This window comes from Tilletiopsis washingtonensis (genome assembly GCF_003144115.1).
Source record: "Tilletiopsis washingtonensis strain MCA 4186 unplaced genomic scaffold FA09scaffold_9, whole genome shotgun sequence".
Taxonomy (NCBI): Eukaryota; Fungi; Basidiomycota; class Exobasidiomycetes; order Entylomatales; genus Tilletiopsis; species Tilletiopsis washingtonensis.
This window is the reverse complement of record NW_020312006.1, coordinates 471822-492394: the sequence shown is the minus strand read 5'-3', so window position 1 is coordinate 492394 and position 20573 is coordinate 471822. Positions and strand designations below refer to the sequence as shown.

The 20573-nt window shown below is 64.5% G+C and overlaps 12 protein-coding genes across 12 annotated transcripts; 8 read left to right on the top strand and 4 right to left on the bottom strand.

Moving 5' to 3' along the window:
* The first annotated feature begins 66 nt into the window (after positions 1-66).
* FA09DRAFT_343154 (hypothetical protein) lies at positions 67-3654 on the top strand. The gene is made up of 12 exons (XM_025744581.1): positions 67-239; positions 454-527; positions 583-620; positions 673-718; positions 772-822; positions 878-918; positions 971-1302; positions 1353-1780; positions 1833-1979; positions 2033-2182; positions 2241-3371; positions 3426-3654. The coding sequence occupies exons 1-12, from the start codon at positions 122-124 to the stop codon at positions 3612-3614; spliced, it is 2745 nt and encodes a 914-aa protein (XP_025598819.1). The 5' UTR covers positions 67-121; the 3' UTR covers positions 3615-3654.
* A 975-nt stretch (positions 3655-4629) lies between these two features.
* FA09DRAFT_329594 (bola-like protein) lies at positions 4630-6123 on the top strand. The gene is made up of 2 exons (XM_025742241.1): positions 4630-4864; positions 5461-6123. The coding sequence occupies exons 1-2, from the start codon at positions 4668-4670 to the stop codon at positions 5699-5701; spliced, it is 438 nt and encodes a 145-aa protein (XP_025598818.1). The 5' UTR covers positions 4630-4667; the 3' UTR covers positions 5702-6123.
* On the top strand, positions 5881-6495 carry FA09DRAFT_268695 (hypothetical protein). Its single transcript, XM_025739774.1, has one exon. The coding sequence runs from the start codon at positions 6060-6062 to the stop codon at positions 6405-6407; it is 348 nt and encodes a 115-aa protein (XP_025598817.1). The 5' UTR covers positions 5881-6059; the 3' UTR covers positions 6408-6495.
* Positions 6496-7111: 616 nt separating this feature from the next.
* Positions 7112-8294, top strand: FA09DRAFT_329593 (hypothetical protein). Its single transcript, XM_025742240.1, has 2 exons — positions 7112-7717; positions 7840-8294. The coding sequence occupies exons 1-2, from the start codon at positions 7491-7493 to the stop codon at positions 7961-7963; spliced, it is 351 nt and encodes a 116-aa protein (XP_025598816.1). The 5' UTR covers positions 7112-7490; the 3' UTR covers positions 7964-8294.
* A 702-nt stretch (positions 8295-8996) lies between these two features.
* Positions 8997-10072, bottom strand: FA09DRAFT_338391 (hypothetical protein; the record flags this gene model as incomplete). Its single annotated transcript, XM_025744100.1, has 3 exons — positions 8997-9021; positions 9545-9654; positions 9965-10072. 3 exons carry the CDS (start codon positions 10070-10072, stop codon positions 8997-8999), a joined length of 243 nt encoding a protein of 80 aa, XP_025598815.1.
* Positions 10073-10775: 703 nt separating this feature from the next.
* On the top strand, positions 10776-12230 carry FA09DRAFT_329588 (P-loop containing nucleoside triphosphate hydrolase protein). The gene is made up of 4 exons (XM_025742239.1): positions 10776-10893; positions 11134-11191; positions 11370-11666; positions 11948-12230. The coding sequence occupies exons 1-4, from the start codon at positions 10878-10880 to the stop codon at positions 12066-12068; spliced, it is 492 nt and encodes a 163-aa protein (XP_025598814.1). The 5' UTR covers positions 10776-10877; the 3' UTR covers positions 12069-12230.
* FA09DRAFT_329587 (hypothetical protein) lies at positions 12021-13304 on the bottom strand. Its single transcript, XM_025742238.1, has 2 exons — positions 13068-13304; positions 12021-12791 (listed from the first exon to the last, which is right to left on the bottom strand). Exons 1-2 carry the CDS (start codon positions 13272-13274, stop codon positions 12441-12443), a joined length of 558 nt encoding a protein of 185 aa, XP_025598813.1. The 5' UTR covers positions 13275-13304; the 3' UTR covers positions 12021-12440.
* Positions 13305-13500: 196 nt separating this feature from the next.
* On the top strand, positions 13501-15606 carry FA09DRAFT_307577 (hypothetical protein; the record flags this gene model as incomplete). The annotated part of the gene is made up of 7 exons (XM_025740563.1): positions 13501-13650; positions 13945-14023; positions 14518-14542; positions 14655-14726; positions 14802-14885; positions 14964-15075; positions 15239-15606. 7 exons carry the CDS (start codon positions 13501-13503, stop codon positions 15287-15289), a joined length of 573 nt encoding a protein of 190 aa, XP_025598812.1. The 3' UTR covers positions 15290-15606.
* Positions 15607-16111: 505 nt separating this feature from the next.
* Positions 16112-16891, bottom strand: FA09DRAFT_334127 (Rhodanese-like protein; the record flags this gene model as incomplete). The annotated part of the gene is made up of 2 exons (XM_025743718.1): positions 16112-16193; positions 16407-16891. The coding sequence occupies 2 exons, from the start codon at positions 16889-16891 to the stop codon at positions 16112-16114; spliced, it is 567 nt and encodes a 188-aa protein (XP_025598811.1).
* Positions 16892-17642: 751 nt separating this feature from the next.
* Positions 17643-18600, top strand: FA09DRAFT_296667 (hypothetical protein; the record flags this gene model as incomplete). The annotated part of the gene is made up of 4 exons (XM_025740179.1): positions 17643-17697; positions 17867-18048; positions 18211-18300; positions 18424-18600. The coding sequence occupies 4 exons, from the start codon at positions 17643-17645 to the stop codon at positions 18598-18600; spliced, it is 504 nt and encodes a 167-aa protein (XP_025598810.1).
* A 192-nt stretch (positions 18601-18792) lies between these two features.
* On the bottom strand, positions 18793-19385 carry FA09DRAFT_268456 (hypothetical protein). The gene has a single exon (XM_025739773.1). It carries the CDS (start codon positions 19326-19328, stop codon positions 18849-18851), a length of 480 nt encoding a protein of 159 aa, XP_025598809.1. The 5' UTR covers positions 19329-19385; the 3' UTR covers positions 18793-18848.
* A 581-nt stretch (positions 19386-19966) lies between these two features.
* FA09DRAFT_291167 (hypothetical protein) lies at positions 19967-20227 on the top strand (the record flags this gene model as incomplete). Its single annotated transcript, XM_025739970.1, has 1 exon — positions 19967-20227. A coding segment is annotated over one exon (261 nt), but the record flags the coding sequence as incomplete, so codon positions are not given.
* Between the last annotated feature and the right edge of the window lie 346 nt (positions 20228-20573).

The following is a 20573-nucleotide window of genomic DNA, read 5'->3' as shown; positions in this document are numbered from 1 at the left end:
CCATGCTGCCGGCCCCCTACGAGCCGGTCCGCTTCCTTCCTCTCCACATCATCACCTCGCTCGCAACCCTCGGCCTGCTCGCTCTCACTCCTCACGCGCCAAGGAACAGGCGTCTGCGGCCATGGCTACCGTGCTGCCCTCGCCCGGCGCGGCCGGCGGCGCCGACGAGGAGCTGCGCATCGAGATGCTCGGCGCGGGCCAGGAGGTGGGGCGCAGCTGCTGTGTGCTGACGTACAAGGGTGAGCAGCGAGAGGAGCAGAGCGCAGCTGCAGCAGAGCAAGGAGGAGTGTCAGCTGCTGTCCGTGTGGATCTGGGCCGAAGGCTGTGGCCTTGCTCTGGCCCGATGTGCCGCTGTGGAGGGCGGCCGGCCGCTGGGCCTTGCGGCTCCTCAGTTTGGCTCAAACGCGCAGCCGGCGAGCTCGCAAGCGAGCAGCAGCTGACAGCTCATCACAGGCAAGACGATTGTCTGCGATGCTGGCGTTCACCCAGCGTACCAAGGCATTGCGGCCTTGCCTTTCCTCGACGAGGTGAGTGCTGGAGCGAGAGACGCAGGAGCTGCTGCTGACGCCTGCTGACGGGCAGCTGGACTGGAGCACGGTCGACGCTCTGCTCATCACACAGTGAGCTTCTCACTTCCCGGTACAGGCGTGCGGCATGCTGACAGCGCCGCAGCTTTCACTTGGATCACGCCGCTGCACTGACCTATGTGATGGAGAAGGTGCGCGCAGAGGGCTTGCGTGTGTGGAATTCTGCCTAACCCAGGCAACACAGACAAACTTCAAGGAGGGCAACGGCCGCGTGTACATGACACATCCGACCAAGGTGCGGCTGATGCGCAGATAGAGGCGCTGCAAGTCCTGACGCTCTTTTGTGACAGGCCGTGTACCGCTTCCTGATGTCCGACTTCGTCCGCATCTCGTGAGTGCGCAGAGGTCCAATGCGAGGGTGCATGGCTCACACTTCTATGCAGCAACGCCGGCTCCGATGACCAGCTCTTCGACGAGACCGAGATGTTGGCGTCCTGGCGGCAGATCGAGGCCGTCGACTACCACCAGGAGGTGCAGATCGCAGGCGGCCTGCGCTTCACGAGCTACCACGCCGGCCACGTGCTCGGCGCTGCGATGTTCCTCATCGAGATGGCTGGGCTGCGCATCCTCTACACGGGCGACTTCAGCCGCGAGGAGGACCGGCATCTGGTGCAGGCCGAGGTGCCGCCCGTGCGGCCAGATGTGCTCATCAGTGAGAGCACGTATGGCGTGCAGAGTCTCGAGCCGCGCCTGGACAAGGAGCAGCGCTTCACCAGTGAGTGTGAACGGGCGCGAACGTCATCTTGTGAGCTGACACGGGCGCAGCCATGGTGCACAACATCGTGAACCGCGGCGGACGCGTGCTGCTGCCAGTATTCGTGCTGGGGCGTGCGCAGGAGCTGCTGCTGCTGCTGGACGAGTACTGGGCCGCACATCCGTCGCTGCACCAGATTCCGATCTACTACGCCTCGTCGCTGGCGCGCAAGTGCATCGGCATCTATCAGACGTACATCCACACGATGAACGAGCACATCCGTGCGCGCTTCAACCGGCGCGATAACCCCTTCGTGTTCAAGCACGTCTCGAACTTGCGCAGCCTCGACCGCTTCGAGGACAAGGGGCCTTGCGTCATGATGGCATCTCCCGGCTTCATGCAGAGCGGAGTCAGTCGCGAGTTGCTGGAGCGCTGGGCGCCTGACAGGCGTAACGGTCTCATCGTGACCGGCTACTCGGTGGAGGGCACGATGGCACGGGTGAGTTGTCGTCAGGCCGACAGCGCGGACGCCAGGCTGACGATGCCTGCAGAACATCCTGCTCGACCCCGACGAGATCGTCGCGATGAGCGGACAGAAGATCCCGCTGCGCATGTCCGTTGACGAGATCAGCTTTTCGGCGCACGTCGACTTCACGCAGAACTCGCGCTTCATCGACGAGGTCAAGGCGCAGCACATTGTGAGTCCGCAGGCAGCCTGAGGTTGCCCTGTGCTGAAAGTGTTTGCCAACAGGTCCTGGTCCACGGCGAGCAGAACGCCATGAGCCGTCTGCGTGCGGCGCTGCAGTCCAAGTTCGCCGAGCGATCAGAGGACGTCAAGATCCACACGCCGCGCAACTGCGAGCCGCTGCGGCTCAAGTTCCGCGGCGAGCGCATGGCAAAGGTGGGTCGCTAAGCAATGCTGGCCATCAACGTGAGGCTCATACTCTTTCCTCTGTCAGGCGATTGGGCGCATCGCGGCACAGCAGCCAAAAGCCAACACGGTCCTCGACGGCCTGCTCGTCTCCAAGGACTTTGCCTACACCCTGCTCGACCCTGCCGATCTGGCAGACTTCACCGGCCTGCACACGAGCGCCATCATGCAGCGCGCCCGCGTGCGGCTTGCTGTGGGCTGGGCACTGGCGCGCTGGCACCTCGAGGGCATGTACGGCAAGCTGGTCGAGGGAGTGGATCTCGAGGGCCGGCGGACGATGCGCATCATGGGCGCCGTCGACGTGAAGCAGTCTGAGCGCGAGGGTGAGCTGGTGCTCGAGTGGAAGGGCAGCGTGGCCAACGACATGGTCGCCGACTCGGCCGTGGCGCTGCTGCTGGGCGTCGACTCTAGTCCGGCAAGCGTCAAGATGACGACAAGGGCACACACGCACTCGCACGGCCACGAGGGCGAGCCAGAGGCGCAGAATGAGGACAAGGCACTGGCTCGTGCTGCTGCCGAGAACGCCGCGCTCAGCGAGCCACATCCGCACGCTGCTGCGGCTCTGCAAGAGGAGACCACCACGAGCGGCGAGCCGTCAGGAGCAGACGCTGCGGTGCTGCTTGCACGCACAGAAGAGCTGGCTGCCTTCCTCGAGGCGCACTTTGGCTCCGTCGAGGAGACCTCTGTTGGCGGATACGTCGAGGAGACACCAGCTGCCGAGGAGACGGAAGAGAAGAAGGGCGAGGACGTCGAGGAGGCACAAGCAGCGGACGGCGACGCAGAGATGAAGGATGGTGCAGCGCCATCTGCCGAGGACGACACGGCTCAAGCATCCACAGAAGCGGCGGCTGCCGAGGAAGAGCCCAGCTCAGCCGCACCACCCGACGGCGACACGAGCATGAGCGGCGCGGCGGACGCAGATCAGAAGCAAGCGTCTGCGACACCTGCTGCCGACCCTGCTGCGGCTGCAGCGGCAGCCGCTGCAGCGATGGGCCCGCCCAAGAACGCTCCGACGAAGCCGCGGGCCGAGCGCGAGGCTGAGGCGGCGGCGCTGCTGGCGGCCATGCCGGACCCCATCACGCGCATAACAGGGCCGATGCGGCCTGCGCTGCTCGTGCAGCTCGATGACGAGCGTGCAGTCATCGAGACGGACTCTCTCGTGAGTATAGGCAAGCGTCTAGCGGCTGTGCAGAGCTGACCCTCTTCCACACAGGTCGTCACGGGCCGATCGCCAGCTTTGCGGGCGCGCGTCGAGCGGCTGGCCGCTCTGGCGCTGCGTGCTTCGACCTGCATCGCCGACTCGTACACTGTGCGGCCAGCGCTGAGCACGGAGCTCTTCCTGGGCACACACGTGCCGCCGGTCGAGCCGGGCACGAGCGAGGCGGCGAGCATCACGGGGTGAAAAGAGGGGAGGCGCATCACAATGTCACATCATCACACGCAGCAGAGAGGCACAGACAGGGTATCATTGAGCACGTAGCGGCGCGGAGCACAGCTCGGCAGTCCACTGGAGAGGGAAGAAAAAGAGGGTCCACAAGGCCAGAGACGGGCAGGAGAGTCAAGCCCCGTTGAGTTGCCCCTGCGGCAGCCGCAGCTGCACGCAGAGGTGATCGCATGACTATCGCGGCTCTTGGTACGAGCGCAGGACGAACGTTGCAAGTCGTGGCCACTCCTATGACAGCGCTGTTCCATCTGCCTGAGACAGACCGGCGTCGAGCATCTGACGCACAACCACGCGCGCCATAATGCCAAGCCACACTCACGCCCCCGTAGGAGCGCCTCTTCGCGGGCAAGGCGACGCGGCGGCGCAGCGAACAGACTAAGCCGGCGTCCCAGATAGTGCAGAGGACGTAGCGCTGCACGGAGCAGAGTGCAGGGGCTACGGGCGCAAAGACCGGGTGCCGTGAAGCAGCCGCGCGCCAGGCCAACTCGAAGCTGCACTCTGCCTCCCGACCGTCGCGACACCATCCATCGACGCCCTCTACCTCGCACCTGCCGCCATGCACGTCAGTCTCTGCCAGGCCGCGCCGCACGCATTACGGCGCAGCCGCTCTCCGCAGCAGCCATGGCGAGAGACGACGTGTGCGGGGGCTCGTGTGAGGCGTAGCGAGGGCGGAGGAGAGGGCGAAGCAGCGGAGGGGAAAGGAGAGCCGTAGGTGACTGCTGTCCAGGGACTTGCCCTACAGCGCGGCCTGCCCACGGGGGACAGGACCGCGCTGCATAGCGATCCTTCGCTGCGTCTCTGGCTGATGTGGTGAGGAGACAAGCGCCGGCGCCGCGCGGCGCGGCATGCAAAGGCAGAAAATGGCGCGCGGGTGAGCGGCCACACGGGAAGCGAGGAGTGTGGGAACGCGCACGTGCCGCGCGTTGCGGCTCCGTCCTCGAGGCCCGACTTCGTGTCGCTCTTGCTCGTCATCCCCTCGTCCTCCTTCTCTGGCTCCCACACACTACCTCAATGGCCTTCACACGCTCGTCATTGACGAGTCTCCTCTCGCGCTCCTTGCCTCGCTCTCAACCTCTCGCCACCTCTTCGCGCCTCGCCCGCCCCTTCTGCTCCAGCATGACACGCGCGGCGGGCCCGATTGAGAGTGCCATGATGAAGAAGCTGCAGGAGGCGTTGACAGAGGAGGCGAATGTCAAGATTCGCAATGAGTGAGTCCGAGACGAGGCTGCGACGCTTGAGCCGGGGACTGAGAGAGTGAAGGAGTGTTTCGGAGAGAGCGAGAGAGGGAAGAGAGGGAGAGGACGCTGGACGTGGTGGCGGCGCGTCGCAGGGACGCTGCGCTGCAAGACGAGGCAGCTCTCCCACATGGAAGAGAAGGGAAAGAGATGGCGCGTTGGAGAATGGAGCAACAGCTGAGGGCACGAGATGGCGAAGTGTGTGCGTGCGAGCAGAGTATGGCACGAAAGGTGCCGGGGGGCTAGCTGTAGTCCCTGCCTCTCTGCTGGCGTCGAGCTGCTGCAGTGCAATCGCCTTCGGGAAGGAGACAGACCACGACGAGTGTTTCTCTTAGCGACAGCCTTCCTTTCCCCCCCCCTCCTTCCCCCCCTGGGTCATGCCTCACTGCTGTGCAGGGCTGGTCACTCGCCGTTCGGCGTAGTGCAAGAGAGCGTCGCGAGACGGCAGCTTCAGCACGCTGGCCAATGGCGCTCCGGAGCACCGCTGCCTTGAACGTTCGAATCGCTCCACCGTTCTCTCTCTCGCTCCCCTCATTCTGCCCACTAGTGCTCACAACTCCCTCTTGCAGTTCCTCTAAGCACGCGCACCACGCCGCCATGGTGGCGCAAGGCGGCAGCTCGGGCGAGACGCACTTCTTCATCGACGCCATCTCGGCCTCCTTTTCTGGACAAGCGCAGCTCGCTCGTCATCGACGCATCAACGCTCTCATGCGCGAAGAGTTCGACGCCGGCTTGCATGCGCTGAGTCTGCGCTTGAAGACGCCCGAGGAGGATCAGAGGGAGAAGGAGAGGATGAAGAGCGCGCAATAGAAACGCCTCGAAGTCAGCAGGAGGGTGTGGCAGGGCGTGAGTGTAGGCGTCACATGAGCACGTCTGAGACTGCCAGTAGGAATTCGAGAGGATCAGAGTGAGGCAAGGTTTCGTGAGCCGAGCCAGGATGACGACCTGAAAGGCCCTTCTCGTGCACCTGGCGGCTGCATCTGAGCGGCTGGCGCTCCAGACCCATCCTCATGCCCCAAGGCAGGTCACATGACCCTCCTTCGCTCTCTTCGCACGATCCTCGGCGTCCAAGGCACTCAATCCCGATGCGCGGACCTCCTCCTCTTTCCCCTCACTGGCGCCCAAAGCGCTGCCAAAAGAGACGGCGCGGCGGCGGCATGACGCTCAAATGTGCCGCGGAAAACAGCTATACGGCGCCAGCAGCGGCGGCGGCGCAGCATGCAGAGCGAAGGCGGTGCGGAACAGATTAGCCCCCAATGTGCAGAGCGGCGTGCGGGGAAGCAAGCTACTTCTCTCTCTCTCACGCGCTCCACTTTGCTCGTACCGAGCGTTGATGCGTGAAGGCGCAGCCGCAAGAAGAGGGCGGCTCGGCATCCGAGCGCCGGCGGCACGCGGGCCGAGGAGGCACGGCGCGGCCCGCGGAGGGAGGAGAGGCATGCCCCCAACAGCCAGGGTGCAGCTGAAGGCAGTAAGAGTCGCGGGGGCGAGAGGCGCACGCCATACGAGACGAGGCTAGCCCAGCTGCACCCTGAACGACCTTCCTGCGCGCTGACCGGTGGCCGCGCGGTGAGGCCGAGCCGCACGGCGACGCGGCTGCTTCGGCCGAGGGTGGACAGTCCAGAGATGGCGCTTGTGGAGCGACATCGACGCGACCGAGGCGAGATTGGAGCGCGTGGGCTCGCGCGTGGTGCTCATGTGCCTGCCTGCCGTTGAGGTGGTGCATCGGCCATCGGCGTGGGCGCGCGAGGGCGAGAGCCGGCGGTGGCGGCGTGAGAGCGGCAGGAGAGGCGCCGTTGCGCGCATGCGGCGGGCGGCGGAACAAGGCGCGCAAGCGTCATGTCGCAGATGCGGCTGCGCGTTGACCGCTCGCGTGCCCTTCGCCCACGCGCGAGGCGTGACCCTGCCTTAGCTCTCTGTGGCTGGTGGGACAAGCTGGCTTCGCGCGGCGAAAGCAGAGGTGGAAGCACGGGAGGAGAGGCGAGAGAGCGAGAGACGAGAGCGGAGGAGCATTTGCCCGTCATGGAAGGACGAGAGTCGAGACTCGACTTCGCGGGCGAAGCGCGAGAGGCGACGAGGCGAGACCTCGCGGCGGCGATGCGCGCGCGATGCGCCGCGTGAGATGCTCTTGAGGCACGCGAGCAGTCTCCCCTCGTTGCGCTCTCACGCCTTGGGCACGGCGCGGCCGGCGGAGCCGCGCTGAGAGCGCCCACGCTCATCATCCACTTCTCTCGATCTGGGCGATCTCCAGCTCGCCTCGCCGCTGCCCTTGGGGCACGCCAGCAGTGTCGTCGCTTGCACGCGTTGCGCAGCATGCGTGCTGACGCCGCTGATGCAGCGCTCCATGCGCCGGCCGGCCGCCTGCGCTGGCTGCTGGTGACGCTGTCGGCCTGCGCTCCCCGCCCCGCACCGCCGCGCACACCAGCCGGCCGCTTCTTCGCGCCCGCTGCCCGCTGCCCGCTCAGCCGGCTTCGCGACGCTGGCCTCATAAAGGCCTCTCTCGCTTGACCCTCGCCTCCGCTCTCACCCACCACCAGCACCAGCCTTTGCACAACCAAGCCCACCTTCACCCAAGCCTCACCCTTCTCCTCCTTCTGACAAGATGTTCGCCGCCCGCTCCTTCTCCGCCCGCGTCGCCGCTCCCGTGCGCGCGCGCCTCTCCTCGACGCTCACGGGCGCCGCACCCAAGGTGCCCTCGGCCGCGGCGGCCGCGTCGACGTCGAGCAGCGCAAACCTCACCACGGCCGCCTCGAGCTCCAGCATGGGCGAGACGGCCGCCTCGTCGCGCCACACGGTCAACCTGGCCGGCAAGGTCATGAGCCGATCTCGGTGAGTTGCCCCCGTCTCTCCCATTCCCTTGTTCTTCTGCTCGGAGCGCCTCGCCCTGTTTCGCTGCCCGTCTCGCCCCGTGATCCACGTTACTCATCCGTGCCCTTTTCCTGCTCCTGCAGCATGTTCGCAACCAACGCCTCCGAGTCGCTGCCCGGCCTCTCCGAGCTCAGCCCGGCGCAGGCCCGCGCCCAGCGCGCACAACACCGCATGCGCGACGCCAAGTCGCTCGCCGGCATCCTCTAGAGGCGCTCTTCTAGGCCCGCATCTCTCGCCATGCACTCTAGACTGTCATCGACTCAAGGCTGCATCACGTCGGTTTCCATCGCTACCCACCTTGCGCCATGCAGGCACCGTCAACGAGGGCCCGTCGAGGCTGTCGTGCCCATCACTCGCTCGGCCCCCCATCGCTACACTCCCTCTCGCTCTTCTTCTGCCTCTCATCGCCTCGCTATTGCCCGCGCTTCCCTAGCCAAAGCGCCTTGTACCACCAGCCTCACTTCTCTCGATTCCCATTTGTACCGCTCATACAACCACACTCAGCTCTGCTATTCTCAACTATCAACTCGTTACTGCTCTTGTCTCGTCCGTCTCTTGTGTGTCACGATCCTGCGTGAGGCTTGCTGAGTGTATGCCGCATAAGCGCAGCGGTCTGACAAGTTGAGCAACATCGTCCAGGCCGCCCACGTGCCATCGCGGACAGCGTGGATGCAGATGGGCACTACTGATGGACCCAGCAAGGCGCAGCACGCGGTCGAGGCTGGGCCAGCTCAACAGCTCCTCGGCGCCTCGACAGCGTCTACAAGAGCACTGCCTGCAGCCCGACCGGCTCCACGCCATCAGGCCGAGCCTGCCGGAAGCTGCAAGAGCGGCGCCATAGTGTGCACACTCCCCTCTTGCCTCGTCGGGCTTGCCGAGGTTCTGTCGCAAAGGCCAGGCAGTTTCCCCCCTCGGAGATCTCCTCTCCGCTGTCCTTTCCTTGTCTCCCTGCAAGAGCAACCATGCACATCTGCCCCTTCACACCCTTCAACCGATGCCTGTCGCACCTCGTCTCCGCCATCATGCAATCCCTTGCTTCGCCTCAGCCTTCTCGCTCCGCCTGTGCGCAGTTTGCCTCTCAGGCCTCGCCTCCGTCTTACGCCTCTCTCTTCTCCTTCTCTCCTCTCTTGCCTGATTGTCGCTCTCATCCCCTCTGCATCCTCGGACGCAGCGAGTCTTCCTCTCGGAGGTCACTACTTGCATTCACGCGCATCTAAAGCGAGGATCAAGCCCGACGCATTTAGGCACCGCCGCCGGCCTTCTTGCTGTTCGCATCAAGGCAAAGGAGGGGGAGCGTCAGCAAGGACGCACAACAAAGTCGTCGAGCACGCTGCGGAAGGCCAAGACAGGCGCACAGCCAAGCCAGCGCCGATCGGGGCCATGTTGTGCCAGCGCTAAAGCCTCAGTTCGAGAACAACAAGTTCTATCGTCGTTGGGCGAGCACGTCTCTCCTCGCGCATGGAGAATGCAGACAGGAAATGCCGCAGCATTTGCTGCAAGCAGCTCCGTACGCAGAAAGAGAGAGAGGCCATCCCTCGGTAAGAGAAACAGATATTTGGTCATCCCCGGCTGCGACCAGCTTTCCCCTTGCCCCCATCGCGGCGCTTGCGCTAGCGCGCACGTACGGTTTGCCTCGAGGCCCGCCTTCGGCCGGCCTGCGGGCACTCGCACCAGCGCCTTTGTTGCCCGCTCCGCTCGGCCTCGGCGCTTTCGCGCGCTCCCTTCGCTGGGCTCGCATTGCACATGCTTGCCCCACGCCCATGCCTTTCCCTCAAGCCCCACACTCACATCTGGAAGCGCGCGGCGTAGAAGGGCAGGCCAAAGCCGACGCTGAGGAAGGTGGTGAGGCAGACGGCAATGGCCACCTTGTTCTTGGGGCCTTGGCCGAAGGGGAGCGACTGCGGGGGTAGAAGGAGGGGTCCCAGGAGGTCAGCACTGCGCGCCTGTAGGTGGGGGGCCATAGCTCGAGGAAAGGAGGGCCCACGAAAGTGGTGCACAGGCTCGGCTGCTGCTGAGAGGAGGAAGCGCCAGGGCACCAGCAGGCACCCGCCTGGCCCAAGCTCGAGGAGGCAGGGCTCAAGCAAGCCAAGCCGCACTCTCGCCTTGCCTTTCCCGGCCGCTGCTCTGGACCTCCTTGCGATCCTGGCCCCCCTCTCTCATGCAGCCGGCCCACGGGACAGCCACAACAAGCCAAAAACCACAACTCACCGTCTCGGCCGTGTTCTCGACGTGCAGCGCACGCGTGCCGCGCGGCGCCTGGGCGCGCATGGAGCGTGCGGCGAGTGCCGAGGAGCGCGAGAGGAGGGCGGAGACCATTGGTGCAGCGAGGCGAGTGCGAGTGGTGGGTTGAGGGATGGAGGGGAAGCTGCGCCCGCTGGCGCGAGGCTGAGGCGCGCGCGCCGCCGTGCGACCGCCGCCCGCCGCGCCGCGCCGCGCCCGCCGGCTTGAGTCGGGCGGGAGGCGTCACGTGAGAAAGCGCTCCCGCGCCGAGAGCTGTGCAGCACACACAGACTGCGCCCGCGCCATGCAGCAGCGCCCTTGCTCAAGGCCTGATGCACCCTGGCGCGGCGAGAGAGCAAGCAACGAACGATGGTGCTGCTGATTCCTGTTCTAGCCCACATCGCAGGTCTTGGTGCAGGTGGGGCGCAGGGCTGAGGCAGAGGCGGCAGCAGCAGCCCCCTCGGGCGGGCGTGCGCCCGACCGCACGGCGTGGGAGCAGCTCGCGGCGTGGAGCCGTGACATCATCTGGCCCTTGCCGCCGCGGCGCTGCCTCATCTCTCTCCCGGGCGCGGCGTGGCTTGAACGTGCAGCACGCTCTGGCACCACGCCACTCCTCCTCTCTCTCTCCGCCTTCTCATCCTCCGCTTCTTCACAGCGTCTCCTCGGCGCCCGCGCCCCTCTCCGCGCCTCTCTCTCTCTCCACACCTACCGCCTCGTGCCGCCCACGCGCCTCTCTCGCGTGCCGGGCGCAAGGATGTACATTCCTCTCCTCTCGCCTCTGCTGGCATGGCTGCGTGCCCTCCTCTTCTCGCGGCATCTCGAGATCTGCGTCGTCGGCCTCAATGCCGCGGGAAAGACGTCGCTCGTCAATGTGCTGGCGTGCGGGCAGTTTAGCTCAGAGATGATCCCCACGGTTGGTCAGTGCTGCTGGCCCCGCTGGAGGTGGATTGGAGAGAGAGAGAGAGGAGGAAAGGTCGAGTAGAGAAGGCACAGACGCGGCGAGATAGCTTTGCGCTGCACCTCTTGCCTGTCTTGGCAAGTGCTGCGTTCGAGCAGCGAGGCACTGCCCAGATCCTCATTCTTCGCCGCACCGCCACGTCTCTTTTCTCTCTGGCTGCCTGCAATGTGCTCATTTCCCGCACTCCTCCTGCGAACAGGCTTCAACATGCGCAAGGTGCAGGCTGGTAACACGACGATCAAGGTGTGGGACATTGGGTGCGTAGGACGTCGCGTTCTGGCCTCTGGGGGGGAAAGGGAGGGGGATCCGGGTCCTCACAATTGGTGCGGGAGGTGAAGTAGCCCTGGAGATCTGGGCCGTTGCCAAGCGACTAGCGACCAGCGCCCAATGGAAGCTGCTGCTCATGCTCGCCTCCCTCATCCCTTTCCTTTGCAGAGGCCAAGCGCGCTTCCGCAACATGTGGGAGCGCTACTGTCGCGGCGTCTCGGCAATCGTCTTCGTCGTCGATTCTTCGATCCCTCTTCCCTCCTCCAGCACCTCCTCTTCTGGCCCCTCCACCGGCGCCGGCAGTGCGCCAAGCGAAGGCAACGACTCGGCAGCGTGGGGTGTGGCGGCGGAGGAGCTGCACGCGCTAGTGTCGCGCCCCATGCTCGCGGGCGTGCCGCTGCTCGTGCTGGCGACGAAGAACGACGTGCAGGGCGCGGCGAGCGCCGAGGAGGTGATTCGTGTCATGTGAGTTTTTTGTAGGCTGCTTGAGATGCAAGGAAGGAAAGGCACTGCGGAAGAGGCAGAGGTAGAGTGGCGATGCAGGATGAGATTGCCTGGTGGAGAGGATTGGCTGTGCTGCTGTCCCATACGCAGAGCAGGCCAAGTTCTCTCGCCCTGTCCGCCACTTGACGAGGCGTCTCGCCAGGCGTTCATGTGCCGCTCTCCTCGCTGTCGCATTCTCGCCTGAGTCGATCCGCCCTCATGCATCTGCTGAACCCTTGCTTGGCTTTTTGCAAACCACACAGGCGGCTAGAGCAAATTGCGGCGCGCGAAGTCTCGTGCTACTCCATCTCCAGCAAGCGGCAGGTCAACATTGACGTGACGCTGCGCTGGCTGTGTGCACGCAGCCCTGCGGGGGCTCGGTAGCGCACACGGGAAAGGGAAAGGTCAAAGACGTGATGAGAAGGGGCAAGAGCTGGTCTGCAGGCTGGCCCGGGAGGACGAGAGGCAAGGGGACATAGTTGCTACCCAGAGGGAGCGAGGAGCCGCCGCCGCGCGGGAGGGAAGGGGGGGCAATGGATACCTGACCACCACTTCGTTGCGTCTGGTTCGATGAGAGCGACGGCGCGACCTGCCTTTCGAGCAGTGAAAGCGACTCGACTGGAAGGACGAAAGCCCGTGCTGCCCACGCAGCGGGGCCGACTCCCACCGCCCCCCAACTCCAGTCTCGATTCGCTCATTGCACGCGGTCTGCAAGCAAGCAGAAAAGCGTGCACGAGGGGGTGACATTTGCCCTTTTTACGCCTTCAGCGCCTCCTTTACGAAGCCTGCGACTCGCTTGCCATCCTCGGCCGGCAATCTCTCCTTCAGGATCTTCATCACCTCTCCCATCCTCTTGCCCTCTGACTGCTGCACTGCGCGCGCCACCTCTTGCTTCAGCTCCTCGTCTGCCAGCAGCTTCGGCAGGAGCGGCCTGAGCAGCTGCGCCTCGGCCTCCTCGGCCTCTGCCAGATCGATGCGCGGCGCAGGCGTCGCGGCGCGGTAGGTGGCGGCAGAGGTTATGCGCTGATCGTATGCGGAGAGAAGCAGGCGGGAGAGTGGCTGAGGAGAGGGGAGATGCTGCGATTGGTTGTATGCGCCAATGATTGACTGTGCCCCGCCCCAGAAAGGGAGAGGAGGAAGTTTCAGCCATTGCCGGCGAATGGGAACGCAGTGGCACAGGCTTGACAAAGCATCGTGCATGGCTGCTTCCTGCCAAAGGGCAAATGTCTCCTCCCGCAAGCCGCACGCATGCTCTCGGCCTCTCTCTCTCTCTCTCTTGCTCCGTACCTGCCGCGGCCCAGGCTGTGCGCTCTGGCGCCTCTTTCTTCCCCTCATTCTGCCCATCCAGGCGCCATTCTCTCTTTCCCGCCCTGCATCACTCACGCGCCATACATCGGCCTCGCCCTTGTTCCTGGCGCGCATCGCCTCCTTCATCTTGCCGCGAATGGCGAGCAGCAGTGGATCTTCCGGCTTGCTCTCTGCCGCCGCCGCGCTGCCGCTGCCGCTGCCTCGCGGCGCCGAGCTGCGCAGTGTGCGCACCCACGCAGGCGCAGCGCGTGCTGCGAGCGAGGAGAGGCGCAGCATGGACATGCTGGTGCAGGAGGGATGGATGTGGAGCGTCGAGAGGAGGCCGAAGTCGCGAGCCACCAGTCGAGTCGAGACATGCAGTGCGCCGCCGCTGCGGCACGTGCCGCTTCCCACGCTCGGCGGTGCTGCTGCTTCGCAATCACGGGCCGCGCGCCGCCTCCACATGGCAGAGCATGCCTTGCCTCCTCCTTCCTCCCCACCCTCACCTCCTCACACCCCTTCTCTCACCATGCAGGACCCCGCGCGCGAAATCACCGCCGTCGTCAAGGGCCTCATCGAGGCGCCCTCGGCCGCCGAGCAGCGCAAGGTCATGAGCTCCTACTTTGCCCCCGACGCCAGCTTTGAACACCCGCTCTGTGCCGTGCGCAGCGGCGCCAACGTGAGTCCGAGTTCGTGCTTGCTTGTGTGTGTGTGTGTGGCATGAGAGAGTCGAAGGAGAGCGGGTCCGGGAAAGAAAGGGCAGGGCAGGGAAACACGGCGCGTGTGGCGTCGAGTGTGCAGAGAGGCACGCTCCATCTTTTGGCGAGGGGCAAGGCGCTGAGCCAAAGCACGGACTCGAGCGCGCGCCTACCGAAGCGTGTGCGCAGCGCAGCCTTGGCTCCACGCTTGCCGTCGTGCACCCTTTTGCTGATGATCTGCTCTCTCTCTCTCTCACACACACACACACCTCCAGTCGCGCGATGGAGGCTTGCTGCCCATCTACCAATGGCTGCGCTGCATGTTCACGCCCAAGATCGACGTCAACTCCGTCGGTGAGTGTGTCGCGAGAGGTGCACATGGGGGGAGAACGTGGGCGAGAGGACAAGAAGTTGAAGGACAGTGGCACGGTAGGAGGAAGAAGGGGGCTGCATGAATGAAGCGCCAGGCGTAGAGGAGAGGCAGAGGCAGAGGAAGGTGGCGAGGGTGCAGCCGGCCCCCATGAAAACATCGTGCGCACTTTTCGTGCTCCGGCGCACAATGCCCAGCCACGAACGCGGCTCTGCCAGTCGCAGAAGAGAGAGCAGCAGCAGACATGCCAAGTGCAGCTGTGTAGAAGAGCTATGGCGAAGAGAGCTCTCCGCACTACGCCGCTGGAGAGAGCGAGATGGAGAGAAGAGAGAGAGAGAAGAGACGGCTCTCCGCTGTTGTTTCGTTGTGTGCCCCAGGCCATCGTCCTGTCCTGTCTCCCGCCATCCCTCTGCTTGACATGGCGCCCAAACGTTTTCTTCTCTTGGCTAATGCGCCCTGCCCCGCGTCACCGACGCAGCCTTCGACCGGGAGAACAACAAGCTGTGCGTATTGTGTGCATCTCCGGTTTCGCTGGCATCACATGGCACCGCCCGCCCAAAACTGCTTTTTTCCATCCATAGCTGACGTCTCGCGCGTCCCTGCTGCGCCCAACAGCTTCATTGATGCAGTGCAGACCCTGATTCCCTCCATCTCGGCACTCGCTAGCATTCGCGCACCTCCTTGCCGGTACGCCCTCACGTTTTTACCCCTCGCCGATGGCCCCCGTCCCAGCTGACACACATATGGCCAACCCCGATGCAGTCTCATCGTAGTGCTCTTCCTGCAACGTGGCGCTGACGGGAGATTCTACATCAAGCGGCAGGAGGACTACTATGACCCTACGGTGTACGTCGTCGTCCCCCCCCCCCCTCCTTCTCGCTTCTCCGCATGTGGGCTGACGCGAGCGTTGTGGGGTACACGCAGCATGCCGGCAGCGCTCGTGCCTGGAGGCAGTGCCGTCGTCGGCATCATCAAGCTTGGCGCGGGCTTCATGTGCTGGCTCCTAGCGGCGCTGGTGGGCCATCTGCTTGGCTGGGTGAGTTTCTCCAGTTGTGTGCGCTGAACGGCCCTTTGCGGCAAAGTGTTTCCTGCCCGGCTGTGCTAGCTCTGTCGCCCGCTGGGTGCCGCTGTGCGCGCTCTGTCAAATTCCATGCTGACCCTCACTCGGCCCTCTCTCTCTCTCTCCCCTGCGCAACAAGTGGAACCCGAATCGCTCTCCGGTTCGCAAGTCGGTGCGCGCACGCGCTTGATCGCCTTTATTTCTTCCCTGCTCCGCTCCCCCCTTCGTTTCAGCGCTCTCTCGCCATGCCTACCCGTCCGTGCCCATTCCACTTGTTTCTCTCTGCTGCAGCAAAAACTTCCAAGAGGGGCTGTAACAAGGGGGAGCCTTCGCCTCGTTCTCGCTCTGCAACTCAGACTGCGGAACTGTGCGGGGGGGCAGCAAAATCGAATGCGAGCCCCGTTTTTCTCTCTCTGCACCTGCCATCTGCCCTCGTCCGCAGAGTGAAGCGGCATCGTCTCGCTGTGGGAGGAGAAGCCAGACCGAGTGGAGGAGGGGAAAGTAGATGCTTTTGTTGCGCTCGAGATGTGTGTGTGTGCTTTTTCGTGACATGGCTTCGGTCTGTGTGAGCGAGTTCTGGACTTTCGCGTGTTGCATTGTGGGATCGGGAAAGCGGAGGTGTCATGGGAAGGATGGAGAGCGGGACCAAGACCTTCGACTAGAGGTGGAGAGAGCAGATGGGGAGCCCGTCGTCGGCGAGCCCTTCTATGCTTCCTGCACGTAAAAGGCCGGTGAAGAGAGAGAGAGAGAGAGAGGAGGAAGAGAGAGCTTGCTTGCCGGACCGAGGATGCACGGAGCGAAGAGCGTGTTGTTGATGGTACGTACGGCCCGCGGCCGATGCCGAGCGCGAGGCTTGGGGAGCTAGCCGAGCTGGACTTCCCCACGTAGCCCTATGCGCCCCGCCTGGCCCTCCCAGTCCCCCCTTTTGTTGCCCCCACGCGGCCTCCCCACCTGCACTCCCACAACTCCCCCCCGCGCGCGCGTAAGCCTGGTCCCACTTGCACACACACACTCAGTCCTCATTCTCGCCCGCCGCGCCGCTCTTCTCCTCGCGCTTCACCCAGTCGAGCCAGGAGCCGGAGTAGTTGCGAGCGCTGGTTTGTTGCGAGTGTGGGGGGGGGGGGGGGTCAGTCATGCTGCTCTCGACGCGGTTCGAATGCAGGGAGTGAGGTGGTTGTATGCGCTTTGCATGGCAACAAGCCGCATCTTCAGAGAGCATCGCCGCTGCTCGTCCCCTCTTCGCCGCCCGTCTCTTGTCCTTGCCTCGGCACACGCGCGTTTTGCTGGCCAACTCGGTCACAACTCACTTGACCCAGCCATTCTTCTTTGCCGTCTCCAATGCCGTCTGACTGCGCTTGCCGCTGCGGCAGTAGAAGATGAGCTTGTCGCCGAACTGCGGGCGGTCAAAGGCAAAGTCGCGGCGAAAGTCGGCGCCCTTCATGGGATTGAAGGCCTCGGCGAAGCGCGACAGCGGCACGTTGACGGCCGAAGGGATGATGCCCGAAGCCACCTCGTCGGGCTCGCGCACGTCGATGAGCGTAATGTCGGGCGGCGGCGCCTGCGTGAGCTTCTTGAGCTCGGAGTAGGAGATGGCGCCCTTGGACGCCCAGGCGGTGTCGGTGTTGGAGGCGGAGAAGCGAGCGGGAGTGCAGTGCAGGGCGCGCATGGGAGTGCTGGACATGCTGCGCACGGGCATGGCAGGCACGCCGCCGACGCGCAGAAGAGGCGCGCAGAGACGAGGCGCGCTGCCTGCGACGGCGGTGCGCAGGAGAGGAAGAGCACGCAAGGACATGGTTGGCGTCGTGCGTGCGTGGCAATGGGGTGGTGGTGGTGGAGAGGCCAAGCATGCGAAGCGCTGTGCGCGCGCCGGCGCGATGATGTGGAGCACGCGGCCATGCTTCGGTGCTTCGTGCGCGGTTATGCGATTCTGATTACAATTGCGGCGCATTTTGTATTCAGCTGCGCGCTGCCTGTGAGCCAGGCCAGTGCGCGCCATGCCTTCAGCCATGAGCCCTCTTTGCTTGTCCGCACCCCATCAAGACCATCAAGCGCCCTTTGCTTTGTTGCTTGCAAGCGCAGGCATCGGACATCGAACGGCTCGCTTCACGACGGAGCCGAGCAGTTCGCACGAATTGGTATTTGGCGGCGGGAAGAAGCAACGAAAAGGAATGCCGCCAACATGCCTGCTGCTGCAGTGCAGCCGTGCGAATCTGCTGCTGCGGCGAAGCAACAGGGCGGCGGCCCCTTTCCTCGACGCCACGGCCGGCGCGAGGCAGGTGGCTTTGCCGTCGACATCGACATCGACATCGACGGCGGCGGCGAGGCTCGCTCGCGTCTGTCGCTGCGTCTGCGGCAATCCGAATGCCACGGCTACGGCTGCTGCTCCGCCCTCGCGACTCCGACTCGCAGCGTCGGCATCGGCGCCGGCCGCGGTGCGACATTTGGGCACGTCTGCCTCTGTGGCACGCCTGCGCGCGCCCGCACAGGAAGACGGTGACTCGCAGCAAGCAGGAGGACAGGCAGTCAGCGAGACGCCGCACGAGATGGCGCAGCGCAAAGCGTGGCTCGAGCAGCTGCAGAAGCTGGGCTTGTCTCGCGGTACGTTTTCTCTCTTTGTGGCCTCATCTTTCTTCCTCTCTGCCTCTCTCGCCTGCTCTCTCTCTCCGCTGATCCCCCCCTCATCGCCTTTCCTCGCCTCGACGCTTTCGAACGGACTCCTTCGGCCTTTTCGTCTGCTTGCCCGCGCAAAAAACACACAAAAAACAAGAGATGGTGCAGTTCTCCTTCTCTCGCTCCTCGGGGCCCGGCGGACAGCACGTCAACAAAGTCTCGACGAAGGCGACGTTGCGCCTGCCTCTCTCTACGCTCCTCGCTGGCGCCGGCGCTGGCGAAGGCACCACGCTGCCGCCGCTGCCGAGCAGCGCACTGAGGATGCTCGTTGCGCGCTCGGTGAGTTTTTGGCGAAACCTGGCCATGGCTCGAGGAGGGCAGAGTAGTGGCAAACCTGCATACTAGACGCAAGAGAGAGAGAGAGAAGACTTGCGACTGAGAATTCTGCTCTTGTGGCTCACACATCGCATACTCTCACGCATAATTCCACACCACACAAAGCCGTACTATCTGCGAGCGTCGCATGCGCTCGGCCTCAGTTCGTCGCGGCAGCGCTCACAAGAGGCAAACGTGCTCGATGCGCTCTCCAAAGTAAGTGTTACGTTGTCCCTTTTCCTCTCTCTCTCCTCGTCCTGCCCTTGCTCGCCCCGCTGCCGGGCTCTTGCCGCGCCGCCCCGCCCGCGCTGATGAACTCGAACGCACGACGGCAACCAGATGCAGACGCATCTCACAGCGCTACTGTCCACTGGCATACGCGGCGAGCCGTCCGAGGCGCAGCAGGCGAAAGTGAGGCGCTTGCAGCGCATCGAGGAGGCGAGGAGGAAGGTGGGCAAGAGTAGGAGGAGCGAGGTTAAGGCTGGCAGGAGAGGAGGAGGCGGCGGGTGGGACTAGATGAACACTTACAAGGAATACGCAAAGGCAATGAGAGGATGGAAGGGGCCGGAGAGAAGTCAGGCCTGAGAGGCAGGCGCGAGCGAGCGTGCGAGGAGGCGAGGGCAGGGCGCGTGGGAACAACACGCACGGCGCAGGCGGGGCGGCTTGAGCGTCAACTCTGACTGCCCCCTGCGTGCCGCGGTGGTGGCCTTGCTTTCCCTCCATCACCCACGCCCTCTCGGACTTGCATCTTCTGGGCGCCCGCCTCAGCCATGCCTTCTCTCCCTCGTTTCCTGCAGCTCTTCCTGCTGGCCGCCCTCGTGCTGCTCGTGCCTTCTGCGCTCTACCTCTCCCGCCCGGCGCACGGCTCGCTCTACGACGCACAGCTGGCCGCCGTGGCGCCGGAGCGACAGGGACAAGGCAGTGGGCCACAGCCCCTGCCGCCACTGCCCCTCCTCACAGACGCACTGCAAGTGGCCACGCATGCGCCGCACACGCAGGAAGGTGTCATCATGAGCAAGATGGGCAATGCCACTGCAAAGTGAGTGCCCGCCCGGCCGCCCGCCCGCCGTGCGCGAGAGTAGGGGCGAGGAGTGGCTGGCGCAGTTGCCGGGAAGGAGACGGCGAGCTGGCGAAGGGCATGATCGGGCTAAGCACCGATGAAAGTCAACGAGGCACGATGGGCAAGGTGGCGAGCGCAATGAAGTCGAGACGGGGGGAAACAAGCCAGGCGGACAGCGGGGCATCGTGCCGACGGGCACGCTTGGGGCGTGTGCAACTAGAGAGAGAGAGAGGAGTGGGTGGAAAGGAAAGAATGGGTGGGGGGGGGGGGCAGCAAATCCGTGTGGAAAGGGGAGCGTCCGTGTGAGACTTGGCTTTGCGTGGTCTGCGCTTGGGCGCCCCCGGGAAAAGGGGCACACTCTGTGCTTTGTCTTGAGAGCGAGAGCAAAGCTTGGGTGAGGGCCGGGCAAGGGCGAGGTCACGCAGCAGTGGCGCGGGCGACCTCGATGGTGGGGGAGCGAGCGAGATGAAGGGAAAAAAGAGAGGCAACGAGAGGTTTGACATTTGTGTACATGGAAGCTGGGCGATCGACGGCTGAGTCCATAAGGGGGGTCTTTCGGTCGTAGGGCTATCACTACTCATTTTGCGGCCAGTCTCGCCTTCTTTCGGAGCACGTTGCAAAGCGGGGGGGGGACGCTCTTTAGTTGAGGCTTTGCGTTTCCTTGCGTCTACTACGGCCGAAGTACGAACGGCGAGCTCTTCTCGCTCGCGCGGAGGGGTCGATGTTGCCCAGGCCCTCTGGTCGCGCTATTCCAATGGGGGCCGCTGCCTCGCGCCCGCTGCAAGCACTTGCTCACTCTCTTCTCTCACTTTCAGGGCCGAGCTGGGCCGAGCCACGTGGCGCTTTCTGCACACCATGACCTTGCGGTTTCCCGAGTCTCCCACGCCTGCCGAACGCCAGGCGCTGGCCGACTTTATGCATCTCTTCGCGAGGCTCTACCCCTGCGGCGAATGTGCGGCGCACTTTCAGGCACTCCTCGTCGAGCTGCCGCCACAGACGAGCTCGAGAAAGACGGCGAGTTTGTGGCTGTGTACCGCGCACAATCGCGTCAATAGGCGATTGGGAAAGGAGGAGTTTCCGTGCGATAAGGTGCGTGTCTCTTCGTGCGCGCGCGGGGGGGGGGGGGGGGGGGGGGGGCGCAAGCTTTGCAACAGCACACGCACCCCCTGAGCTGAGAGCCGGCGCTGGACATGCTTTGCGCGTGGCGCCCGACGTGGAGTAGCGGGTTCTTTATCTTGCCCGCTACTTGCCCAGGGCGCGGACCGGTTGATGCCCGAGAGCGAGGGCACGCCTCGTTTGGCAGACCCCCACCTTGACCGGCTGGCGCCCCGTGATGCCTCCGGGCTCCGGGCTCCGGCCAGGACCAGACGTGGCACAACGTACCGAACAGCGCTTGATGCCTTGCTTGGCCAGTGCGTCTTTGGGGGGG

Bases quoted from the DNA above. Each gene is read 5' to 3' on its own strand.
- FA09DRAFT_268456 (XM_025739773.1), bottom strand. From the start codon at position 19,328: ATGCCCCGCTGTCCGCCTGGCTTGTTTCCCCCCGTCTCGACTTCATTG.
- FA09DRAFT_343154 (XM_025744581.1), top strand. From the start codon at position 122: ATGGCTACCGTGCTGCCCTCGCCCGGCGCGGCCGGCGGCGCCGACGAG. The intron at 823-877 runs GTGCGGCTGATG...CTTTTGTGACAG, and splicing joins ACATGACACATCCGACCAAG to GCCGTGTACCGCTTCCTGAT. The intron at 3,372-3,425 runs GTGAGTATAGGC...TCTTCCACACAG, and splicing joins TCATCGAGACGGACTCTCTC to GTCGTCACGGGCCGATCGCC.
- FA09DRAFT_329593 (XM_025742240.1), top strand. From the start codon at position 7,491: ATGTTCGCCGCCCGCTCCTTCTCCGCCCGCGTCGCCGCTCCCGTGCGC. The intron at 7,718-7,839 runs GTGAGTTGCCCC...CTGCTCCTGCAG, and splicing joins AAGGTCATGAGCCGATCTCG to CATGTTCGCAACCAACGCCT.
- FA09DRAFT_329588 (XM_025742239.1), top strand. The intron at 11,192-11,369 runs GTGCGTAGGACG...TTTCCTTTGCAG, and splicing joins ATCAAGGTGTGGGACATTGG to AGGCCAAGCGCGCTTCCGCA. The intron at 11,667-11,947 runs GTGAGTTTTTTG...CAAACCACACAG, and splicing joins GAGGAGGTGATTCGTGTCAT to GCGGCTAGAGCAAATTGCGG.
- FA09DRAFT_329587 (XM_025742238.1), bottom strand. From the start codon at position 13,274: ATGTCCATGCTGCGCCTCTCCTCGCTCGCAGCACGCGCTGCGCCTGCG. The intron at 12,792-13,067 runs GTGAGTGATGCA...GGCGGGGCACAG, and splicing joins GCGAGGCCGATGTATGGCGC to TCAATCATTGGCGCATACAA.
- FA09DRAFT_329594 (XM_025742241.1), top strand. From the start codon at position 4,668: ATGGCCTTCACACGCTCGTCATTGACGAGTCTCCTCTCGCGCTCCTTG. The intron at 4,865-5,460 runs GTGAGTCCGAGA...TCCCTCTTGCAG, and splicing joins AATGTCAAGATTCGCAATGA to TTCCTCTAAGCACGCGCACC.
- FA09DRAFT_268695 (XM_025739774.1), top strand. From the start codon at position 6,060: ATGTGCCGCGGAAAACAGCTATACGGCGCCAGCAGCGGCGGCGGCGCA.